The sequence below is a fragment of the Lipophrys pholis genome, assembly GCF_963383615.2.
Source record: "Lipophrys pholis genome assembly, chromosome: 14".
NCBI classification, from domain to species: domain Eukaryota; kingdom Metazoa; phylum Chordata; class Actinopteri; order Blenniiformes; family Blenniidae; genus Lipophrys; species Lipophrys pholis.
The window spans coordinates 29,224,773-29,251,197 of NC_137633.1; the positions used below are offsets into that span (position 1 = coordinate 29,224,773).

Below are 26,425 nucleotides of genomic sequence, written 5' to 3' on the forward strand. Positions count from 1 at the left end.
GAGAGAGAGAGAGAGAGAGAGAGAGAGAGAGAGAGAGAGAGAGAGAGAGAGAGAGAGAGAGAGACGAGAGAGAGAGACGAGAGAGAGAGAGAGAGAGAGAGAGAGAGAGAGAGAGAGAGAGAGAGAGAGAGAGAGAGAGAGAGAGAGAGACTGTATAATTTAGGAGAGATCTCCAAGTGTTTTCAAATGACTTTAGTGATCCATTCATTTCTCCAGTCTAATTGACAATAAAAGCTCTTTCACCCACCTCTGGTGGGATGGGCGGTGAGCGTGTTGCCAGTTAAGCAGAATGAGTCACCTGGCCAGCAGGGTGGCAAAGGAAAGGACAGTCTGCACAGTTTTGGAGGCCCAAGGCTGTAAGGGGGTAACAAACAGGGCTGAGAGAGGATCAGGCGTAATGGTAGCGTTGTATGCTGCACTAAGGGAATTAAAAATGTCAGACTGAAATGTGACAAGCCTGGGACAGAAAAATAACATGGGAGTGGTCAGCTGGAGATCGCTTGCACCTATTACAGAAGTCAGTTACATTGGGGTAAATCCGAGACAGTTTCAGGTTAGTGTAATGGACTCTGTGTACAACTTTATATGAAAGAGGCCGTGCCTCCAGATTGAGGAGGAGTGAACCAACTTTAAGACACATTGCCAGTCATCCCGTAGATAATGGGGTCCCGAGCTCCCGCTCCCAAGACTCCCTTGGGCCCAAAAACTGGGTTGTCACTGATAGAATTAAGAAGACTGTAAATGCTGTAGGTCAGCAGTTTCTTTTCAGGGTCAAGAGCCAGTAATGAGTCTACAATAGTTTCAGGGGGGCGACTGGGGAATTTCGGGTTCTGGTTACAAATAAAATGTCTTTTCTGAAAAAAATGAAATAGGTGCCATTTCGGTAAATCAAATTAGTTTTGAAGGTCAGTAAAGGACGTAAAAGTCCCTTGATCATACAGGTCTTTAAATTTAGTTATCCCTTTGTCACACCAGAAGACTTAAAAGTTAAATCAGTGCAAGAAGGTAGAAAAAACTGGTTGTTCACAATGGGGAGAGGTCTGAGGCTCAATGGAGGCCCAGGCTTTTCCTCATTTGAATCAAATTCTAATGGAGTTTGTGATCACTGGATTTTAGGTGAAGTTGGAAGCAGTTAAAGGGACTTGAGAGCAAACCAAAGAGCGAAGTGATAATTTTGTTCCATGTTAACCCAAGTGGGGCAGCTCTCATCAGGTATGTCATTAAACCAGTATAGCGGGTTTGTGGATATTACAAGACCAGTCATAATGCCCAAAAATTAGGCAGAGCCAGGCCGCCAAGCGTTTTGAGGAGCTGTTATACTGATCTCCTGATGCACGGAGTTTTATTGCCTCATAGGAAAGAACTTATTAATTGATCGAGTGATCTAAAAAATACTTTTTAATAAGGACGGGGATTTGTGAAAAAGATATAAAAACTTGGGTAAAATGACCATTTTAACATAATTTACTCTGCCTACTAAGGATAACGGAAGGTTAGCCCTTCTATCAAAATCAGATTACATCTTTAAAGGAGGGGAGCAAAAATTTTTGTAAAAAGTTGATCAATTGAATTAGTGATAAAGACCCCCAAAGATCTAAATCCAGCTGTTGCATATTTAAAAGGAAAAAAAGTCTCTGGTATATTTTTGCTGCAGTATTGATGGGAAGAATTTCGCTCTTGTTGACATTCAGTTTATAGCCAGAATGGGACCCAAATTGTCAAGGATATTGAAAACCACGGGGAGAGAAGTAGCAGGATTGGATAAGTATAAGAGGACGTCGTCGGCATATAACGATAGCTTGTGAACTTTTCCTGTAGGAGTTATGCCCTCAAACCCATCCTCCTGACGTATCCAGATAGCTAATGTTCAATGGCTAGGGCAAACAGGAGGGGGGAAAGAGGGCAGCCCTGCCTAGTTCCTCAGTAAAGGGAAAATGGGATAGACTGGAGTCCATTTGTATGTGCTAGCATAAAGCAATTTATTCCAGGAAATAAACTCCAAACTGGAAACAAATTTCTGCAAAATAAAATAAAGATATTTCCATTCCACCCTGACGAAGGCCTTTTATGCGTCGAGTGAAATAATTACTTCAGGGAACCTCGCACTCGAAGAGTTAATGATGTTTAAGAGCCTCCTTGTATTATAGAATGAAGGTCTTCCCAGCATGAATCCTGTTTGATCAATTGAGATGATGCTCAATAGGACCTGCTGTAAATGTTGGGCGAGGATCTTTGACAGGATGTTCAGCTCCACATTTAGAAGGGAGATTGGCCTATAACTGCCACAAAGAAGAGGGTCTTTGTCACTCTTCTGGAGAAGACAAATCGAGGCCTCCGACATGGGGGGGGCAGGCGACCCCCAGAAAATGACTTGTTATACATTCTCTGAAGGACTGGTGCTATGGAGGTGGAAAATAACTTAAAAAGTTCAACAGTCCATCAGGGCCGGGTGTTTGTCCTTTCTGCAGTGAGATGATAGCTTCCTGTACCTCCTTGATGGAGATTGGCTGCCCAGTTCACCACTCAAGTCTTCATTCATTTTGGGGGGAAGACAATATTATCAAGAGGGCTATATCCATCCCAGACTTCTGTAGGGCACTGTGAGGAGTAAAGATCTGAGTAAAATTGACAAATTGACAGATCTTGTTAATCTCCACAGGATCTGAGGTAACTTCACCGGTTGTGGATTTGATCTTTGGGATCAGTCTGGATAGTGTCTGATGAGCTTCTTCCTGCTTTAGCTCCGGTCTCGAAAAATGTTTGTTTCGCCAAGAATAATGTTTCTTTGTGTTATTTGTAGATAATAAATCAAATTTAGACTGGAGTTGAAGGCGTTCTTTATAAAGATCAGGGGAAGGGGTTGAAACGTATAAAAGATCAACTCGATATATTTCCTGAGTAATTTGCCCCGACTCAGCCTTTTCTGTTTTCCTTATGGTTGAGACATAAGATCTAATTTGCCCATGCATGAATGCCTTAAAGGTTTCCCACAGCGTGGGTCTAGAGGTGTCCGGAGAGTCATTGGTATCAAGAAACAGACCCATCTGAGCATGCAGGAATTCTGTAAATGGATAAAAAAAAACAGAAAAAAAAACTACCACTAGCACAGAAAGCCTAGCGACTACCAGGAAGTCTTAACGAGCGATGTGGAACACCTGACGGCGGGAGACAAGGCGGGTCCCATGAAGTGAGTGAGCGAGTCCCTCCGTGAGAGCGAAGCCCAGCCTATTTTTAGGTGGAGCGGAAGCAATTAATTAACAAAATACTCCAAAAAACTAAATAAACTCACCACAACCAACACTCTCAAACCGCTTGATATACAGCTCTGGAAAAAATTAAGAGACCACTACAAAATGATCAGTTTCTCTGATTTTACTACTTATAGGTATGTTCAGTAAAATGAACATTTTTGTTTCATTCTATAAACTACTGACAACTTTTCTTCCAAATTCCAAATAGAAATATTGTCATTTAGAGCATTTATTTGCAGATAATGACAAATGGTCAAAATAACAAAAAAATATGCAATGTTTTCACACCTCAAATAATGCGAAGAAAACAAGATCATATTCATTTTAAAACAACACAATACTAATGTTTTAATATTTGGTGGAATAAGCCTGATTTAGAATCCCAGCTGTCATGCGTCTTGTCATGCTCTCCACCAGTCTTTCGTGGTTCTTGTCATGCTCTCCACCAGTCTTTCGTGGTTCTTGTCATGCTCTCCACCAGTCTTTTGTGGTTCTTGTCATGCTCTCCACCAGTCTTTCGTGGTTCTTGTCATGCTCTCCACCAGTCTTTCGTGGTTCTTGTCATGCTCTCCACCAGTCTTTCGTGGTTCTTGTCATGCTCTCCACCAGTCTTTTGTGGTTCTTGTCATGCTCTCCACCAGTCTTTCGTGGTTCTTGTCATGCTCTCCACCAGTCTTTCGTGGTTCTTGTCATGCTCTCCACCAGTCCTTCGTGGTTCTTGTCATGCTCTCCACCAGTCTTTCGTGGTTCTTGTCATGCTCTCCACCAGTCTTTCGTGGTTCTTGTCATGCTCTCCACCAGTCTTTCGTGGTTCTTGGGATACTTTATTCCACTGCTGGTGCAAGAATTCCAGTAGCTCAGCTTGTCTGATGGCTTGTGACCCTCCATCTTCCTCTTGATCACATTCCAGAGGTTTTCAATGGGGTTCAGGTCTGGAGGTTGGGCTGGCCAATGAATTTGTTTTAAGTGTGTAAAAATGCCTCTTTGAAATGACATGTTTAATTTATTTCCTGGTTTGACTTTGATGAGCTGATCACTGTAGATATCATCTCAGTCTCCTCTCAGTGTTTATTATTAAACATGTTGGTGTTTTTCTGAACCTGTTCCCCACATGGTGGGTGTACCCTGATGTCCTGTGTGTTTGTGTGGTGCTGCAGTGCCTGGAGGATCTGGACCTGGGTCTGAACCCTCTGGGGGATGGAATCTCCAAGTCTCTGTCCTGTCTGCTGTCCTGTTGCCCCCTGCTGTCCAGACTGTCTCTGCAGGCCTGCAGCCTCACGGCCCGATTCCTGCAACAGCACCGGATACTGCTGTCCAACGCTCTGACAGGTCTCAACACACACACGCACACACGCACACACACACACACACACACACACACACACACACACACACACACACACACACACACACACACACACACACACACACACACACACACACACACACACACACACACACACACCATCTGTAGTTTCATTTAAAAGAGTTTTATGCTTAACTCTGATTTGTTTTTTCTTTCAGGCTTAGGCCACCTTACGTCATTGAACCTTTCCCACAATGCATTGGGCTTCACGGGCTTTGAGCTGCTGTTGAAGACTCTTCCTCTGCACTGTCTCACACACTTGGACCTGTCTGCTATACGCAGGGGGGCCACTGACTGTCCAGGGATGGAGCACCTCGTCAAAGCCCTCTCACAGGTATACACACACACACAGACACACACACACACACACACTTATTTTACCTGATGTGTTTGACGTGATTTACTTTTTCTGACATTAAAACGTTTGTCGTTGCAGGATGAATGTTCTCTGACCGACCTGAGTCTGTCTTCCAATGGGCTGACTGACAGCAGCGTGGTCACTCTGTCCAGGTCAGTGTGTCTGGTCTCAGACATCCTGGACCTTTGGAGGGCCTTCTCTGGCTCACAGAATCAATTTACAAAGTGTAAAACCTATAAGGAAATTCAATTAAATGTTATTTGTATAGCCAATACATCAGTTATTTCGAGACTAGAAAATGGTCCAGGGTGTTCTCAAGCAGCTTAACTGTAGCTTCATGAAATAGAAAAGTCTTGAGCCGAACCTTCAAAGTAGAGACTGAACTTTTCATTAAAAGAACTGTTCTTAGTGTTGGACTGAGAATAAACTGAGATGAAGTTTGTCGTGTGAAGAGTGTCAAGTCATTTGTTTTCTCATTGTGGACTGTTGTTTTGCAAAGCCCCACTTCACATTAATTCTGACCCCAGACCACTCTGATCTTCACCCGTCTGTTTCAGGTGTCTGCCATCTTGTCCTCGCCTGGTGAGTCTGAACCTGTCAGGAAACCCGTGTGTGAGCTCAGCGGGACTTCACAGCATCCTGACGTCGGTCCGGGAGGCTCGTCCAGCTCTCGCACTACTCAACCTGCAAGGTAGGAGGACTTCAGAGATCCCTCAGGCCTCAGAAGGACACCTTCATTTGGTTTGGTTGGCATTCACACCAGCCCTGTTTGATCTGGACCAAAGTTCACTTCAGGGGCTCTGATCTGGATCAAACAGGATCACTTCTCCTTTTCTTCCCCTGAGCTACCACTTCCTCACTACTTCACGTCAGCCCACGAGACATTTTCCAACTGTTCTTTGTGTGTCTTTTTCTTCTGATTCACGCAGTGAGCTTTGTTTGTACACTACCCTAAATGCATTGCGCTCTATGTCACGTCTGCTGAAAGATCCACAGATCAAACGGGGCTTAGTTTAGGGCGCGTTCACACCAGTCCTGTTTGATCCAGACCAGAGTTCATTTCTGGAACTTTCTAGCAAAGTCTGCTTCGTTTGGTCAGGTGTGAATGCTCCTTGAACTCTGGTCTAGATCAAACATGTGAACTTTGGTCCACTTGAAAACATGGGTCAGTTCACTTGCAAGTAAACTGAGGTCCGGTTCATGGACAGTGTGAACTCGCTAGGGACTATCAGCAGACTTTAGACCAGGGGCGGGCTATTATTTTTTACATGGGGCCACATGAGAACAACAAAATATTATGGAGGGCCGGAACAAAAGGCTGAACCAAAGTCTACATAATATTAATTGTGTTTCTTTATATAGAGCAGTAAATAGAATTGTTTTGATAAGTTGGTAAGATTAGTGAGAGTATATGTTACAGTTGAGCAATGAAAAAGAGAGGTTGTCTTAGAGAAAAATTACATTTATTGAATAATATTTCCCAAAACGATGGTTAAAGAAAATGTAAACATTTGTACAGTTTTTGATTCATCAGTGACACTTTTCAGCCACATTCAGTAAGATACATCATATTAGAAAATAATGATGCCAACATTTGTAGTTTAATCACATTCACACTCATAACCCATTCTGTGTTTTTCACTTCTTTTTTCTTGTTCAGTGAGAGAAATCTAGTCTCTGTTGGTCTTGAACAAGTGCATCAAAGTCAGGTTGAATGTCTGAGGTGGAGATGTGAAGCACAGCTGACAGAGGGTCATCAGTGAGAGAGGATCTGTATCTGGACTTGTTAAACTTCATCACTGAGAAGGTTTGTTCACATATGTAGGTAGAGCCAAAGAGAACAAACATCTTCTGAGCAGGCCTCCTCATGTTTGCAAACTTCTCTTGTTTAAGTGAAGAGTAGAATTCCAGCAGTGCTCTGCCAGAGTGGCATCAGACTGCAGGTCAGTTAGCTCCAGCTGGACATCACCAGGGGCATGGTCCACACTGCAGGTATATGGAGAGAAAATCAAGTGCATTTCACTCTCCTTTGTTCTGAGGTCTTCAAATCACCTCGAAAATACACCATGCAGTGCTCCTAACATAGATGAGTACCTGTGGAGGTGATCAACTGATGCTGTGACTTCTTTCAGGGTTTGCATGTGAGGGAGATTGTTGCTCTCCAGTTGCCTTGAAAAAAACTGTGACTTTGTCATGAAAGCTTCAGCAGGCTGTGCATTTCATGGATGGAACGGGCCTTGCCTTACAGTTTGGTGTTCAGTTCATTCATCAGTGCAGTCACATCAACAGCAAATGCAAAATCTGCCATCCACTTCTCATCTGAGAGCTCTGGGATGTCTTTGTCTTGCTTCTCACCAAACTCTGGGATGTCTGTATTCAGATCCCAGAGCCTTTTAGCACTTTGGCCAGGCTGAGCCATCGGACAGCCGTGTGATAGCTGAGGTCACCGTGTTCAGTCTCCTGAACTCTACTCCTCTAAAAGAGCAGCAGACTGCCTGTGGTTCAATGAGCCCTGATGAAGCTCACTATTTTAGTTACCAACATTAATCACATCGTCCATTATAAGCACTGACTTGCACAACTCATGCTGATGGAAAATACAATGGAAACATACCACTTTCTGCTCTGCCTTGATTTCACTCACTTTATCTTGGATATGTTTCAACAGCCCGACATGTTTCCCTGTTCAGTCCCAGCGTGTCCAGGCATGCATTTACCTCCGCAAAAGGATCGCTCCCCGTCGTTGTCCCTTTAATTGAGCGAATTGCTGCCAGCTCCTCCGTAATCTTGAAGTCCGTTATTCCACAGACAAATACAAGTAACTGGTCTGTGTCTCGGACATCACAGCTCTCGTCCAAAGCCAAGGAAAAAAGTCCAAATTTGCCACTTCACGTTGCAGCTGAAGCTCCAAATTTCCCACAATGTCCTTGATCCTTCTGGTCACGGTGGACCTGGACAGCAGGACTTGTTCAAATGCTTCTTTTTTTCCAGGACAAATGAGAGCTGCAGACTCCACCAAGCACTCTTTTACAAACTCTCCCTCTGAGAATGGCTTACTGCTTTGAGCGATTTTGTGGGATATTACAAAGCTGGTCCTGGTAAAAAAAAAAACTTTAGCTTAGCTACCAAGTCCTCTGATATGTTCGCCATTTCAGCATCATTCAAGTTTTTATATTTCCCCGAATGTTTTGTCTCGTAATGTCGACTGAAATTGTAATCCTTGAACACGGCAATCTGTCCCCCGCAAATCAAACACACCACTTTTCCCCTGACTTCCTTCAATAAATACTTCGATGTCCATGTGTTCTTGAAAACCCTGCATTCAACATCCACCTTTCTTTTTTTAGTTGACATTTTGGGGGTGAAATGCATCTTGACACCTGTAACCTGCTTATGACAACGTCAATTCAGGAACACGTTCACTTACGTACCAAAAAAAACACAACTTCAAAATAAACGCAACATACATTCAATCCATGCATGAGGTAAAAATAAGAAAATACCTTTATTTTGTCATTTCTTTTGAACCTTTCGTGGGCTGGTCAGAAACAACCAAAGGGCTGCATGCGGCCCCTGGCCGTGAAATGCCCAGGGGCCGCATTTATAAAGCTTGCCTACACACAAAACGGGCCCTGAAAGATGCGTACGCCACTTGCCACGCAAAGTTTGTGATCTATAAGAATGTGGGAGAATGTGTGTACCGGTACACAAACGTTGAACCTTGTGCAGGCACATTTTGGAGACAGGGGAACCTGTAGTGCTGATGGTGAGGTGGAGAATTGAAGCCAGATTCATCTCATACATTTATTATCTTCAAATATCAGACTTACAGTTCCACGTAATCATAAACAGCCGAGCTGCAGAGTTAGATGTTTCTTTAGTGAAACATTACTGCTGAATCAGCAGCTCTATGTTCATATGTCAAATTTGCATCTTAAAATGATCCAGAGCGGACAGAACTGATTGATTATCAACTGTGACAAAGTGAGTAACAACCAGTCTCATTTCAGAGTAAACACATAAATAGTGAGGTGACAGCCGTGAGTAAAGCTGCAGTGATGCGCCAGTGTTGTGCAAAAACAGATTCCCGTCCACGGGAGCGCACACTGACTGACTGTCTACAGTCTCTGGGGACGTCCTGACTGACTGTCTACAGTCTCGGGGGACGTCTGTTCTGTTCCAAGATTCAAGATCAAGATTCATTTTATTGTCATTCTACTTTTCAGTACAACGAAATTACTTCAAGCTCAGACGGAGAGAAGAAGACAACATTGGGAGAGGGAGGAGAAAAAAGAAGTCACATTGCAGACAGTACTCCTTAGAGTAAAGTCTGGAATATAAGAAAAAAACACCTCAGCACATTTAGCATCCAGCATGTTACAACATAGTACATGTCACAAGACAGAGCACATAGGATTCCACGGGGTGGGGTGGGTGGGAGGGAGGGGGTTTGCAGGAGAGAGGTTACCCCCAGCCTCCCATTTGCTACGCAGCCAGTATCGGCGCGACCGCGAAGAGACCCTCAACCGCTGGGGGGGGGGGGGGGGGGCAGCGGAGGCGGGGACAGTTCTGAGTTATTCCTCCTTCCAGTCAGTCCGGCCTCTGATGATGTGAGACGACCTCGGATAAGTTCTGGTCAGAGATCGTTCCTCAGGGGGAAAGGGTGTGAAGATAAGGGCAGGGTGGGGGCAGAGCCTTTGTTGGGTCTTTATCCAAGGAGAGAATGTAAACAACCTCTGGTTGTCATGGGAATCCAATGAAGATTAGAGGAGTTTAGAGGTCAGGGTGTCTTGTTTTGTAGCACTCTGGGTACAGTCTCTGGTCTCCAGCGAGTTTAAATCCAAATCTGTGGCCATTTCTTTATTTTAGCGTCCCCTCAGGGCGCCCAGCTTCTCCAAGTTGGAATCCATTTCATTCAAACGTCCAGAAGTGGCGTCCTGCCTGCTTCTGAGTTCGTTTATCGTATGAGTGTGAGCGTTCAGAGCCCTGTTCAGTCCTTCAGTGATCACTGACAACCTTCCCAATGCAGCCGCCAGCATTTTGTCAACTTAGCGATAGGTTAGGTAGCTGCTCGCTCCAATCAGCAGCATACCTAATATCATAAATCCAAATATGTAGACGTCTTCCACGTCCTCCACGGAAAAAATCGACAGGCACACTAACCTCCACGTCGACCAGGAGTCGAGAGTGGACCCGGCAAAGTGAGTTCCGGCAGGACATGAGGGCTCTCCTGGAACCGCTTTTCCAGTGAAGAAGATTTTGTGGATTGCATTCAGAGAGCAGCTGATCAAATCCATGGTTGGTTTGGGTTCAGATAGAGATGAGAGAGAGGCTCTTATTAGAGGTGACGAGAGACACACGGGACAGAGAGTTCCAGCTGCTTTTATTAGGATTTACAGCTTTAAGGTACAAATACACTAAACTGTCTGAACACGGTAACAACTGAAGTGAGTCTCTGGGAAAGTCTCATGCAAAAAAAACTGCAATTGAGATGATTTACCAACGTTTACATGTAAAATAAAGAAATGATAGATTTTATATTGCTTATTTTATCATCATACATACATGATACGTAATACAGTTTAGTATATTTTTACATTATGGCTGTAAATCCTGATAAAAGCCTCTTGCGGTAAGGTCATGCGCTCGGGACGCACTGGGGCTGCAGACGACCTCCTCTTCACCCTCCACCTCCACCTCCACCTCCACCTCCACCTCCACCTCCACCTCCACCTCCACCTCCACCTCTGGAATGACACAAAGTCCCCTGAGCCTTTTCACAGTCCCTGTTCAAATATCTATTTCACACATTAAATAAACAGATAAAACAGAACTTTATCTCCACTCGAATGTCTCCTTCCCTCTCCGACACTGTGACACATGCTGGCCGTCACAACCATGAGGCTGTTTTGGGGTCCAGCAGGGAGCTCTGGTGCTGCCCCCCATGATGTCACTCTCCGCTGGCCTCCACCTTCACATCAGATTCTTTTCCTCCGCCTCTGTAGTCACTGATCTCTCTGTGACTCTCACACTGTTTACCGCAGTGACCACGCGATGTAAATCGCTCATAATTTCTTTTATTAGTGATTCCACTACCGTGATCCCCAAATAATATCATTTTCCTGACCTCCACCTATTTCGCGCTCTGTAAAATTCCTTTTCTTCGTCTTTTCTGTCAGGATGACGAGGCACTTTGTTTTGACCATTTATGGTAGAAAGTGGGTGTGACTGGGATCTATAAAAGGAAAGTGCATGCAGATGTGCGTACGCACGGTTTTATAGGTCCAAATTATTTTGGCCGCACACCATTTTCTGCTTTTGGGCGCACGTGCATTTTTAGTAGGAATCTACACAAGTCTGCTTTAGACAGAGACGAAGTGACGTGGAGCACGCTGCATTCTGGGTTGTAAACAAACTAATCTAACGGTGTGAATCCGAAGAAGTAGAGAGGAAGACTCACAATATTCAGTGTTGTTTTTGTCAACGATGACGAAATGATTTCATTGACGCCCCTTTTTTTCATGACAATAACGAGACGTGAGGATCTCATGTGGCTCTTTGACTAAACCATGATGAGACGTGTGTGAGTTTTGTTGACGAGTCAGGAGGAAAATGTCAGTGGATGGACTCTCATGCACAAATTAATAATTAGAGTTGTTTACATGAACAAATTGAAAGCGGTCAGATAAATATGATTTAAACCAGTTTAAGGCTAAGTTTTTAATGCCGACGCCATCTTCTAATCTCCTTAAGAGTATATTATGATGGACAGTATCAAATGCAGTACTAAGGTCCAGAAGAAGTAAAGCAGATAGAAGAGCTCTATCTGAGGCCATTAGAAGGTCATTAGTAACTTTTAGCAGAGCAGTCTCTGTACTGTGGTTCATTCTGAAGCCGGACTGAAGGTCCTCTAACAGATTATTCTCCTGCAGATAATCCTGGAGTTGTTTAGCCACTACTTGCTCCAGAACCTTTGACAGGAAAGGAAGGTTGGAGATGGGCCTGTAGTTTGAGAGAAGGCTTGTGTCTAAGTTTGGCTTCTTAATGAGAGGTTTAATAACTGCTAGTTTAAAGGATTGGGGCACATAGCCTATTGTTAGAGACTGGTTAATAATTACCAGTATAGAATTATTAATTAGTGGCAGTGCCTCTTTCAGAATTCTAGTAGGAATTGGGTCCAACAGGCTAGTAGTTGGTTTAGCAGAAGAAATAAGGGAGTTTAGTTGGACTAGTTGTATTTGCTGAAAGCATTCCAGATGACTGTTAGGTTTAACCAGTTCCTCTGTTATGGGGCTAACGGACGGTAGGGTTCGATGGATGTTATCCCTAAGCCTTGTCATTTTATTTTGAAAGAACTTCATGAAGTCCTCACTACATATATTGATAGGAATGGTGGGCTCAACGCTATTTTGGTTCTTGGTCAGTTTGGCTACAGTACTGAAAAGAAAGCGAGGCTTGTTTTTGTTTTCCTCTATTAAGGATGAGTAGTAATTAGTTCTACTTTATTTTCATTAAGCAGTATGCAGCTCACCTGTGCTCCTACTTCCTACTCTGCTCTGCAACAGCATGCTAAATTAGGAGTATAAGCACGTAAATTAAATACATTAATTTGACTAAACTAAAAATGACATAATCAAACAGTTAAGAGTCAATCTCTTGTTGATTTGTCTCATCAATAACTTTAGTTTATGAACCGAGCCTCTTCTCCCTCATTCAATGCTTATTAACTAGTGTGTAAGTTGCCCGGATATGAAGCCTCTGCAGAGCCAGATAATATAATGGTAGTTTCTACAGAGCTAAGATCAGAACTATAAATTAATTAATTACAGTAGAACCTTTGAGGAGCAGACCCAGTAAGAGTGGACACCCTGTACTGGACGGACACGTCACTCTGCACGGACACATACTTAACTGTTAACACACCTTAATGAGGACGACCGCAGAGGGTCGGAGCAGACCCCACGTAGCACAGAGTGGATGACGATTTTGACGTCACGCGTCCTCTGAGCGCACCAAAGTTTCACTTTCAGTGAACAGCAGAGGACATGAGGCCCGAGGGCCAACCCCCCCAAGAGGCTCCAGTCTGTCCCACCAAGCAAGGAGCTTATAGAGGATTTATACTAGTTGTTGTTTTTTGACATTTCATTGTGTTTTTCACCGGAATGTTTCATTAAGATGGACTTTATGTTGAAATTGTAATTATTTTCAGTACTAACTGTTTGATCTTGCAAAAATATAGATAATTCCATTACGTCCACTGTGACCACAACAAAGAAAAACTTTGAAGTGTAAATTTAAAAGTTATTATAGTAATATTATACCAGTCTAGCCTACTGAGGATGGAACTGGACTGTATGTGGTCCCTGAAGTACATTAAACCTTATTTGATAATTATTTTTTATACATGTATATAAGATGTATACAAAATAATTATCAAATATGTCTGTGTATATATGTGTATATATATATATATATATATATATATATAGTATAGTCTTTGTATTGGTTCAGTTATGTGCTTTTAAATAACCATAACACATATTTAGTGTTTTTGTCCTCGTGACCCGTCCCTCTGAAGAGAGGACACCTGTCTTCAATGTCCCTACATCACAGGTTTTACTGTTTTTGTGAAAATAGCCAATCTACAAGCTCACAATTAATTAATTTGTTAAGACTTCTGCTTTTTTGTTTTTGCTGAAACTAAACTGAGACTGAGACTAAAACTAGACTGAAACTTTTTGAGTTTCCGTCGACTAAAACTAAAACTATCACATACGCAAATGACTAAAATGTGACTTAAGCTAATAAACATTTTCATCCCAAAGACTAAAACTAAAATGGCTGCCAAAAGAAACACTGTTGATATCTGGTCTGGTCCTTTCCTATCTACTTCTCCTTCACCCTGGAAGTGTTACGTGATGAGGAACGTTTGAATTCTCAATAAGCTAACGAAAGGAGGCTCAATGCTTCCTTTAGAACCTCCTTTAGCCTAGGAACCACTGATGCGTCCTTTAGAACCTCCTTTAGCCTAGGAACCACTGATGCTTCCTTTAGAACCTCCTTTAGCCTAGGAACCACTGATGCTTCCTCTAGAACCTCCTTTAGACTGGGAACCACTGATGCTTCCTCTAGAACCTCCTTTAGCCTAGGAACCACTGATGCTTCCTTTAGAACCTCCTTTAGCCTAGGAACCACTGATGCTTCCTCTAGAACCTCCTTTAGCCTAGGAACCACTGATGCATCCTATAGAACCTCCTTTAGCCTAGAACCTCTGATGCTTCCTATAGAACCTCCTTTAGCCTAGGAACCTCTGATGCTTCCTATAGAACCTCCTTTAGCCTAGGAACCTCTGATGCTTCCTATAGAACCTCCTTTAGCCTAGGAACCTCTGATGCTTCCTATAGAACCTCCTTTAGCCTAGGAACCTCTGATGCTTCCTATAGAACCTCCTTTAGCCTAGGAACCACTGATGCTTCCTATAGAACCTCCTTTAGCCTAGGAACCACTGATGCATCCCTTACCAAAGGAAAGGAGATCATGTTCCCCCACAATTCCTTGCAGCGACAACATTTAAAGGAACCCGCTGATCGGAGCGTTCAGGGAAACTCAGGATGACTCAAAGCAGATCATGTTAACGTACTAATGCAATAATCTGCCTTGAACAACTTTAGATAATCTAAAACCATTTCTGAACTTTAAATGTTATGCGGATGTTGTAAAATAAACACGGTAAACTTTTTGAGCCTATTCTCAGTTTGCATTTGTTATTTTTCATGTGGCAGCCATTTCACTTTAGTTCCTGGTAGAAAGTTTTTCTTTCATTTCAATTCAAACCGTGTGATATTTGAGATTATATCAGTGGTTAGAGGCACAGGGGAACGTGATAGAAATGTCTAGTTTTTTCACCACAGCACTCGTCACTAACCTGCGCCGCCGTCAGATTACTATCACGTCACCTCATGGAAATGCAGTCGGATTGTCAAAACAACGTGATGGCCTTTCCTAACTCCTTTAGGAAGTCTGCTAACACTTTTTCCAGGGGGTGAAGGGAAAGTGGACAGGAAGGATATAGGAGGGACTATTTAAAGTACTCCTATATCCGGGTTGCTTGTGGCTAACCATGAGCTAATAGCCTTTAGCCACCATGGGCTAAAGCAGCGATACTTCCTGTTTTGGTTGGGACCGATCAATGAGTCGTGTTTCTTCTTCGTCACGCTTTCCTTCCTCTGGTCAGGGTTGGTTTGGGGCGATGGCCCCCAGCCTAGTAGAACTAAACCAAACTAAACTAAATGGTGAACACTTACCACTGTCACACCAAAAGTTCATTTTGTGCAGTTTTCCTGACAGAGAAAGTGATGAATCCAAATCGTGCCTCTCCAATGATTGTGAGGTTGTTGCTGCTCCTGCAGGCTGCCAGGTCTCTGGTCCCTGGGACCTTCAGGCTGTGGACGGTCTGTCCCGGATGGTCCTGGACCTGCGGCTCTGCTCTCAGAGCCTGAACAAGCTGGACCGCCAGGCCCTGAAGCAGAGCTGGGACCGTACGGATCCACGAGGGGCCTCCGTGGACAGAAGCACTAAGTTCCTCCTTTCTGTGGCCTCGTCCTGAACAGCGTTGCTTGTCCTGATCTTCTTCCTTCTGACACTCAAAGAATTAGTCCTCATTTGAGGCGACAGACTTCAGTGTGAAACAAAAGACGGAATGTGAACCGGTAAATGTCAGATTTATTTATGCCTCCTTGTGATCTGTGTGTTTGTCATTGATCTTTGTCCAGATGAAAAACCATTAAAGTGACTCATGATACTTCAGTTTGGTTTTTCTTGTTTTTGGGAGGGATCGTCTCTTCGACTTGACTTCTGAACAATAACTGATCGTGATCTGTGAGCCCATTGTCTCTTTAAAAGGATCGGGTCAGAACTTATTTCAGCTAAAGATGTGGGTGACTCACTCAACGAGTCTTCAAGTCTTCAACGAGTCTTCAAGTCTTCAACGAGTCTTCAAGTCTTCAACGAGTCTTCAAGTCTTCAACGAGTCTTCGATCTAAGTTTATTTTCTTAAACTTTACTTGACATTTTTTGAGCTGAGCTGAACCACAGGTTACATACATTTTAAATTTATACTCCAAATGTTTTATTTTTCTTAATCAGAATTTCAGTTCCTGTTTCTTTTTTTTCTTCTTTTTTTTTCACTTCAGCTTTCAACTTTGGAAAACTGATTTAAATTTAATGTCTGAATTTTTCCTTTTTTTTTTTAATAAGACGTTTTCGGGGAATTTAGTTTCTTCCTTGGAATTGAAATTTTTTTATTCCATAATTTTGACATGGATCTCAGATTTTTTTACTTTAATCTCAGAATTCTGAGCTTATCTCCCAATATGTCGAGTGCAGCATTCAAGTTGCCCACTTCCGCCCATGGCCGCCATTTTGTTCCAAATTACCACCACAGCGCCACTGTCGGTGGGAGGCAGTAGTACATAATCGTGCAGAGTGCAATGCATACTCTCAAGAATTGAAACCCTGCCAGTACAACATTCCATATGACAGCGTTATGTGTGCGGCCATCCCCCAACATGGTTGCTGCCGTATTGAAATTGTGAAATGCCGTCAGTTGTATGGCTGCATGGATCATGTTCAGTTCTATGAAGCACAAGTAAAGTGGAAAGTAGGTGGATAATAAAACTCAGAAAGCATTTATAAGGTCCAGAGCAAGGTGGATTAAAGGAGAAAAACAGATTTCAGTAAATTCTAAAATACAGACAAGAAAAGAAATACAATTCACACTAATGATGACTGGGAGGGCATGCTTAGAACCCAACCGTAGAGCCAGCGGAATGTGGAACTTCTTTAGCAACCTGTTTACATCTGATTCTAAACAAAAGGCTGGATTACTTTTCAGTGAGATACAGGACCGGATTCCTGTAATTGATGAAAACTTTAGAAATGTTTGTGAGGAGGATTTGAAAATTTAAGAATTCAACCGTATCGTTACAAAAAGTGCTTCTTACCGATCTCCACACCCAGACGGATTAACAGCAAACATCTACAAACATTTCTGTGAGCGCTGTGGTGCATGTCGTCACTGGTGAGGGACGACGGCAGGTTGTCAATGGTGGGCCGAGACCACCAGTCTCACCCCCACTCCGGACAGGGGGGGGGGGGTTGACCACGTCTCTTTGAGAACAAAGAAACATGTGGCCACCACTAGAAAAATTTGCCATTGGTCACGTGACCCCCCCACCAGGGGGCCCCCGGCCTCCACCTCGGGAGCTGCATCTCTGAAACTCACTGCCAGTGGAATCCACCAACTCCGCCACACCCATGGTCTGGAAACCTGAGACCAGCCCAAGGAGATTGGCCTAGATGCAGCCTGACCACACCAGGGGTCGGACCATGACGCACAACTATAAAAGTCCAACACGCGAAAATTCAACCGTCTCCAAGACGGACTCGCGTTGATCCAGACGCAGATCTTCGTATGGGGACACAAAGGGCCGCGTGTGGACTCACACGGACTGGGCCCGAACACTCCCAACTGGCAGGACGAGCTGGAGAAGCCGTGGAAAAGTACTTTTGTCCGTCTTTCCTTTTCCTTCAACGGGACCCACACAGCTGCAACGGGACCCACACAGCTGCAACGGGACCCACACAGCTGCAACGGGACCCACACAGCTGCAACGGGACCCACACAGCTGCAACGGGACCCACACAGCTGCAACGGGAACCACACAGCTGCAACGGGACCCACACAGCTGCAACGGGACCCACACAGCTGCAACGGGAACCACACAGCTGCAACGGGAACCACACAGCTGCAACGGGACCCACACAGCTGCAAGCCAACTTCGCACCCTCCAGCCGTGCAGCTTCTCTCTCTCTTTCATTAACACCATTCGAGCGAGCCCCGCGCGTCCGCTGCCGCTCGTCTTATCTGCTCCAGATAAGCTCACACACACAACTACATGTAGCAACCAACTGTTATCTGCTGCAAGAGCACATCTGCCTCGATCACAAGAGTTCTAACTGCAGGTCCCGACCTCCACTTAGAACTCCGGTGCTCAGAACCGGGCCAATGGAACCGCCCGTTCGTTACGCCCTTGGTAGACTAACTCGCTCCGAGACCGCCCTAAAGCATGCGCGCTTGATGGACGTCTTGTTTATCTGGTCGCTAAGCAACCGCCGCGTCCCCAGAAGAAGCGAGTCAAACGCCTCTAGTGGTCGCGTGGGTCATCGCAATCCCTCTTGACATCCACCTGGTGGACGCAAGTCATTGCGCTCTCCCTCTGCGCGCCGCCGCACGCCCCACGTTGGCCGCCATTTTGGCTCTTTGAAACCGCATCAGAGCTGCCATCTTGGATGAGGATCCCAACTCATCTACCCATGGTTCAAGGTCATTACACCCACTCACATTGACCCGCCGATGTCTGCCTCCACCTGGTGGACGTTCAAGGTCATTACACCCATCACCCTCATCACTCCAGCCCCCCCCCCCCCCCCCACACACACACACACACACACTCTTTGTACATAGTGTTGCTGTTTAATAGATTAGATCTCCATGTTAGATGTTACTTAAGTGTGTTGATTTTCGAAATGATTTCAGAATTATTGATGAATTAATACATTTTGTTAATAAACGCCTGTTAGCTGAATTGACGATTCTTGGTGATTATTGTGTATTTATTGTTGAGCTCAGGTTCATGATGTCCAGAGAAGAGCTCCAAATGATTATCTATGCATATGCGCCTCTTCACAGCCTCAACAAAGAAGAGCTGCTCGGTTCCAGTTAGTCCAGAACTCAGCCTCCAGACTTTAGACCAGCAGCGCCAGGAGGAACCATCTTCCCCCTGGGTTAAGATCTCTTCACTGGCTCCCTGCTGAGCTTCTTGGTGCTAACGCTTCAGCCCTACATGGTCCAGCTCCTCCTTACATTGCTGACCTCATGAAGCCCTACACCTCGACTCGGAACTTCAAATCGTCTGGGAGAACCTGTTAAAGGTTCCACGTACCTGCTTTAAAACTCGGGGAGACCGATCATTCAAAGCTGCTGCGCCCCGACTTTGGAATGAACTCCTACTGGACCTGTGCTCTCTGGACTCAGTGGACATCTTTAAAAGGTTCTGGACTCAGGGGACATCTTTATAAAGTTCTGGACTCAGGGGACATCTTTAAAAGGTTCTGGACTCAGGAGACATCTTTAAAAAGTTCTGGACTCAGGGGACATCTTTAAAAGGTTCTGGACTCAGGGGACATCTTTATAAAGGGCCTAAAAACACATTTGTTTGCTAAAACATTCTAGTCTAATCGTCCCAGGCTGCCACTGACTCTCAGCATTTGTTGTATTTTTAAGATGGTTTTTCTCTTATCTGTTTTTACTGTGAAGCACTTTGTGACTCTGTGTCTGTGGAAAGTGCTATAGAAATACAATTTACTTACACACACACACTCTTTGTACATTCATTCATTTTCTTCCGCTTATCCGTTTCCGGGTCGCGGGGGTGTCAGTCTGAGCACCGTCACCCAGATCACAATGCACCGATTAAGAACCTTCCTGCAGGTGGAGAGCCCACAGGAAGGTGGAGAGCCCACAGGAAGGTGGAGAGGCCACAGGAAGGTGACGTCCGGCGTTGGACATGAACCCCTCTACCCCTGAGATTGTGAGTCTCCTGCTCTACCTACTGAGCTGGTCGGGGGACGGTTTGTACATTCAATTCAATTCAATTCAGTTTTATTTGTAAAGCTCTAAATCACATCAACAAACATCTCAGAACCTCTTACAATGATAGAGAACAACAGAACCCAACTAAACCTTCCAGAACCTCTTACAATGATAGAGAACAACAGAACCCAACTAAACCTTCCAGAACCTCTTACAATGATAGAGAACAACAGAACCCAACTAAACCTTCCAGAACCTCTTACAATGATAGAGAACAACAGAACCCAACTAAACCTTCCAGAACCTCTTACAATGATAGAGAACAACAGGACCCAACTAAACCTTCCAGAACCTCTTACAATGATAGAGAACAACAGAACCCAACTAAACCTTCCAGAACCTCTTACAATGATAGAGAACAATAGAACCCAACTAAACCTTCCAGAACCTCTTACAATGATAGAGAACAACAGAACCCAACTAAACCTTCCAGAACCTCTTACAATGATAGAGAACAACAGAACCCAACTAAACCTTCCAGAACCTCTTACAATGATAGAGAACAACAGAACCCAACTAAACCTTCCAGAACCTCTTACAATGATAGAGAACAACAGAACCCAACTAAACCTTCCAGAACCTCTTACAATGATAGAGAACAACAGAACCCAACTAAACCTTCCAGAACCTCTTACAATGATAGAGAACAACAGAACCCAACTAAACCTTCCAGAGCAGCAGATGGAACAAGCAACAGAGGAAACCAGGAAGAACTCCCTCTCAGGAAGAACAGTTCATAAGAAGTCCCTCTTCAGGAAGAAAGGGGGCGGAGCCTAGACTCTGGAAGGGGGGGGGGGGGGGGGGGGGGGGGCATCCACCTTGACCGGTTGGGGGGAGAAGTACATGGGATAGGACAGGGAGAGAGAGGAATAGAAGAGAGAGAGAGAGAGGAATAGAAGAGGAATAGAAGAGGGAGAGAGAGAGGAATAGAAGAGAGAGAGAGAGGAATAGAAGAGGGAGAGAGAGAGATGAATAGAAGAGGGAGAGAGAGAGGAATAGAAGAGGGAGAGAGAGAGGAATAGAAGAGGGAGAGAGAGAGAGGAATAGAAGAGGGAGAGAGAGGAATAGAAGAGAGGGAGAGAGAGAGGAATAGAAGAGGGAGAGAGAGAGGAATAGAAGAGAGAGAGAGAGAGGAATAGAAGAGGGAGAGAGAGGAATAGAAGAGGGAGAGAGAGAGGAATAGAAGAAGGGGAGAGAGAGGAATAGAAGAGGGAGAGAGAGAGGAATAGAAGAGGGAGAGAGAGAGGAATAGAAGAGGGAGAGAGAGAGGAATAGAAGAGAGAGAGAGGAATAGAAGAGAGAGAGAGAGGAATAGAAGAGGGAGAGAGAGAGGAATAGAAGAGGGAGAGAGAGAGGAATAGAAGAGGGAGAGAGAGAGATGAATAGAAGAGGGAGAGAGAGGGGAATAGAAGAGGGAGAGAGAGAGGAATAGAAGAGGGAGAGAGAGAGGAATAGAAGGGGGGAGAGAGAGGAATAGAAGAGGGAGAGAGAGAGAGGGGAATAGAAGAGAGAGAGAGAGAGAGGAATAGAAGAGGGAGAGAGAGAGAGGAATAGAAGAGAGAGAGAGAGAGAGGAATAGAAGAGGGAGAGAGAGGAATAGAAGAGAGGGAGAGAGAGAGGAATAGAAGAGGGAGAGAGAGAGGAATAGAAGAGAGAGAGAGAGAGGAATAGAAGAGAGAGAGAGAGAGAGAGGAATAGAAGAGGGAGAGAGAGGAATAGAAGAGAGAGAGAGAGAGAGAGGAATAGAAGAGGGAGAGAGAGAGGAATAGAAGAAGGGGAGAGAGAGGAATAGAAGAGGGAGAGAGAGAGGAATAGAAGAGGGAGAGAGAGAGGAATAGAAGAGGGGGAGAGAGAGGAATAGAAGAGAGAGAGAGAGAGAGAGAGGAATAGAAGAGGGAGAGAGAGGAATAGAAGAGGGGGAGAGAGAGAGGAATAGAAGAGAGAGAGAGAGAGGAATAGAAGAGAGAGAGAGAGGCAGACAGGCCAGAGAAGTACAAATACTAAGAAAAGTCTATGATGAGCGTTGGTCTGATGATGAACCAATCTCAGTCTGGAGTTTAAGGGCCGTGCCGTGGGGGGGTCCTGGTGCTGTGGTGGGGTCTCGGTGCTGTGGGGGGGTCCCGGTGCTGTGGTGGGGTCCCGGTGCTGTGGGGGGGTCCCGGTGCTGTGGGGGGGTCGGGTAGTAGGACCGTGGTAACTCCACTCTGGGAGTCTTGGGTCTGATCCCCTGGATCCTGCTCCCCTCCTGTCAGGATCTGGTGGCTCCAGTAATGTTGTTACACAGAGAGAAAGAAAGAAAGACAAGAAACAGAAGCTCCAAATGTAGAGTTCCTCCCTTTAACGGGAGAGAGGAAATCCCCTCAGCAGTCTAGGCCTAGAGCAGCTCAACTTAGTGCTCCTATTTTATTCCTAATGAGAAGCTCTATCAAAGAGGAAGCTTTTTAGTCTCCTCTTAAATAAACTAATGGTGTGGGCCCTTCGGACCGAGGCTGCTAGTTGATTCCAGAGTAAAGGAGCCATATGGCTGAAACTCCTGCCTCCTCTTTTACTTTGAAGGACTTTAGGGATTACCAACAGTCCTGCATCCTCAGAGCCAAGGGCTCGTGGAGGGTGAGACCCTTCTAGAAGTTTCTCCATATAGGACGGAGCCTGGTGATGAAGAGTTTTAGATGTGATCAGAAGGATGTTGAATTCTATTCTAGATTTGATGTGAAGCCAGTGTAAGGATGCTAAGACTGGGGAGATGTGCTCTCTTCTTCCAGTTCTGGTTAGTAAACCTGCAGCAGCGTTCTGCTCTAGCTGGAAGATCCTAACAGAGGAGTTTGGACATCCTGACATTAGGGAGTTACAATCATCTCATCTTGAAGTCACAAAGGCAGGAAGCATTTGTTCTGCATCTTTGAAGGACAAGAAGTTTCTCATTTTTGCAATATTCCTTAGATGGAAGAAGGCTGTCCTGGAGACATGTTTAACATGGGACATAAAGGACAGATCCTGATCAGAAATAACACCCAGGTTCCTAATATCACTGTTAGAGGTTAAGGTAATATTATCTAAGGTAATCAGACTATCTGAAAAGTAATCCCTGAGCTTTTTAGGACCTAGGATTAGAACCTCAGTCTTGGATGTGTTGAGCATTAAGAAGTTGATAGACATCCAGGACTTAACGTCCCTGAGGCAGGACTCTAGTTTAACAAGTTGGTCGGCCTGATTGGCTTTAACTGATAAATAGAGCTGAGTATCATCTGCATAACAATGAAAGTTAATGTTGTGTTTCCTAATAATATTTCCGAGTGGTAACATCTAGAGATTAAACAATATGGGTCCGAGGACGGAGCCTTGTGGTACTCCACACAGGACCCCTTCATGTATTGAAGATTTGTTATTTACATGAACAAATTGAAAGCGGTCAGATAAATATGATTTAAACCAGTTTAAGGCTAAGTTTTTAATGCCGACGCCATCTTCTAATCTCCTTAAGAGTATATTATGATGGACAGTATCAAATGCAGTACTAAGGTCCAGAAGAAGTAAAGCAGATAGAAGAGCTCTATCTGAGGCCATTAGAAGGTCATTAGTAACTTTTAGCAGAGCAGTCTCTGTACTGTGGTTCATTCTGAAGCTGGACTGAAGGTCCTCTAACAGATTATTCTCCTGCAGATAATCCTGGAGTTGTTTAGCCACTACTTGCTCCAGAACCTTTGACAGGAAAGGAAGGTTGGAGATGGGCCTGTAGTTTGAGAGAAGGCTTGTGTCTAAGTTTGGCTTCTTAATGAGAGGTTTAATAACTGCTAGTTTAAAGGATTGGGGCACATAGCCTATTGGTAGAGACTGGTTAATAATTGCCAGTATAGAATTATTGATTAGTGGCAGTGCCTCTTTCAGAATTCTAGTAGGAATTGGGTCCAACAGGCTAGTAGTTGGTTTAGCAGAAGAAATAAGGGAGTTTAGTTGGACTAGTTGTATTTGCTGAAAGCATTCCAGATGACTGTTAGGTTTAACCAGTTCCTCTGTTATGGGGCTAACGGACGGTAGGGTTTGATGGATGTTATCCCTAAGCCTTGTCATTTTATTTTGAAAGAACTTCATGAAGTCCTCACTACATATATTGATAGGAATGGTGGGCTCAACACTATTTTGGTTCTTGGTCAGTTTGGCTACAGTACTGAAAAGAAAGCGGGGCTTGTTTTTGTTTTCCTCTATTAAGGATGAGTAGTAATTAGTTCTACTTCTACTCAGAGCTTTCTTATAAGTTTTGAAGCTATCCTTCCAGGCTATATAATCTAGCTCTGTTTTTGTTGAACGCCAAGTTCTTTCTAATCTACGGGAGCGTTGTTTAAGCTGGCGGGTTGATGAGTTAAACCATGGGGAGGACTTTTCCTGTTTTTTCAGTTTCATTTTTTGAGGAGCTATGTCGTCTAGCGTTGTTTTTAGCATATCTGTCAGACTGTTTGTTAGGTATTCAATGTCTGAGCTAGCAACAGTATACGGGTCAGGAAGATCCACTACTGATTCTATAGCAGAGGGAATTCTTTCCTTGAATTTAGTTACTCTGTTATCAGAGAGAGACCTGGTTAACACGGCTTTAACCGGAGGGGTAGAACTATTTAGAACAAAGTCAAAGGTTATTAAGAAGTGATCTGACAGGAAATCATAGTGAGGAGAGATGGTCAGATGCTCTATATTCAAACCATAAGTTAGAATAAGGTCTAGGGTGTGGAGATGTTTCTGGGTAGGCCCGTCTACTACCTGAGAGAAACCTAGAGAGTCAAGTGTAGATCTAAAGCTGCACTGAAACTATCATTTTCTAGGTCAACATGAACATTGAAGTCTCCTACCATGATAACCTTATCTTTAGTCAGGGCTACATCTGACAACAATTCAGAGAATTCAGTTAGAAAAGTTGAAGAAGGTCCAGGAGGACGAGAAATGATTACAGATTCTACAGAATTTACTATTTTATTTGACGGGTGTGGCATGGTCATGCTCAGACTCTCAAAAGAACTAAAGTTGGGTTTTGGGTTAATATTAATTAGTAAGTGAGAGTTCTAGATGGCTGCCTCCACCCTCCTCCACCACCTCCACCAGCTATTTGAGTGTTAGTATGACTTGGAGGGGAGGCTTCATTTAGACTAACATACTCATCTTTACGTAGCAGGTTTCTGTTCATCCAAAGAGATCAATGTTGTGTTCACTTATCAGATCATTGACTAGAAGAGCTTTGGATGATAAAGATCTCATGTTTAGGAAACCACATCTCATTTGTTTGTCTTGATTTTGTCTAGTTTCACACTTGATACGGATGAAGTTTTTGTAGTCATTAGAAGTAGTTTTCCTAGGTTTAGATAGTTTTATACTTGTGGTGGTCCGAGGGATAGACACAGTCTCTATGGGATGTTTAACTAAGTTAGCTATGGTTGGTGACTGCCCAGAGGGAAACTCAGAGAGGCGTGTAGGACTGCCACTCTGTTGCCTGGTCCCCACTCTGCTACGTCAGGATGGAGGAGCTAAGCTTTTAACTCTGTTTCTAGATAAGAGGTACGCTCCATCCAACGTGGGATGGATGCCGTCCCTCCTGATGAGACCAGGCTTGCCCCAGAAGGACTTCCAGTTATTAATGAAGCCTACCGAGTTACTGGGACACCACCCTGACAGCCAGCGGTTAAAAGATGAGGCTAAACATCTGGTCCCTGATGAGGTTTGGGGGGGGGGCCAGAGAAAACTACTTCGTCTGAAATGGTCCGCGGTATGTGCACACTGCCTCTACGTTAGCTTTGAGGACCTCAGACTTCTTCAGGCGAACGTTGTTTCCACCGCAGTGGATTACAATCCCTTTAAATCTCTGTTTACTCTCGGTCATTAGCTTTAGCTGGGACTCTATGTCGCCTGCTCTGGCCCCAGGCAGGCAGCTAACTGTGGCTGCTGGTTGTCCTAGGTTAACGTGTCTCACTATAGAGGAGCCAATAACCAGCGTGTCCTTCTCAACCAGCGTGCTGCTGAGTGGGGCAAACATATTGGAGACACTGACGGAGGCCTGTGTTGCTGTTTAATAGATTAGATCTCCGTGTTAAATGATGTTTGATACTTAAGTGTGTTGATTTATGAGATGATTTCCGAATTATTTATGAATTAATACATTTTGTTAATAAACGCCTGTTAGCTGAATTGAACACTTCTTGGTGATTATTGTGTATTTATTGTGTATTTATTGTGTATTTATTGTTGACAATTCACTGGTTTGTAACAGTCTGTGCTCGGATCTCACACCTTCCCTTTTATTTAAGATTGTTATATTTTACACAGAAATATTAACTAACTTAAATAAACCTTTGACAAACGAGACTTACAGTTTATCTGGTGGTGCCCCGATTTATTATTAATACATAAATAACACATTTATTCAAATTAATAATTTTTCATCAAGAAATTATTTTTGATAATTTATTCATTCTTAAGTAATTACTCAATTACTTTAGGAGTTATTAATGAGTAAATGACATTTACTTCCATTAATAATTTTAATTTTTCATAAATTACTTCCAGTGATTTAATACTTTCAGTAATCTATTACTTACAGTAATTTAACGCTAATAACCAACCATAAATCCCAACATTATGGAATGTTGGAATGGTGGAAAATAAGAGCCAAACTCATTTCTTTATGATAGAGAGGGAATACGTGATTTGGAGCTGCTGAGAATGAAATCTTCTCTGTTTAGACCAAGGTGAGTTTAACA

At 43.9% G+C, this 26,425-nt stretch overlaps 1 protein-coding gene across 2 annotated transcripts in view; it reads left to right on the forward strand.

Annotated features, from left to right (window-relative positions):
- tonsl (tonsoku-like, DNA repair protein) overlaps positions 1–15,780 on the forward strand; it is a 47,897-nt gene extending 32,117 nt beyond the window's left edge. For both annotated transcript variants that reach the window (XM_080479271.1, XM_080479272.1), the window contains exons 24-28: positions 4,409–4,580; positions 4,776–4,951; positions 5,054–5,127; positions 5,533–5,666; positions 15,385–15,780. In XM_080479271.1, the coding sequence (XP_080335397.1) occupies positions 4,409–4,580; positions 4,776–4,951; positions 5,054–5,127; positions 5,533–5,666; positions 15,385–15,581 (753 nt within the window). In that variant the 3' untranslated portion in view covers positions 15,582–15,780. The remainder of the gene's footprint in view (positions 1–4,408; positions 4,581–4,775; positions 4,952–5,053; positions 5,128–5,532; positions 5,667–15,384) is intronic.
- The last annotated feature ends 10,645 nt before the right edge of the window (positions 15,781–26,425 follow it).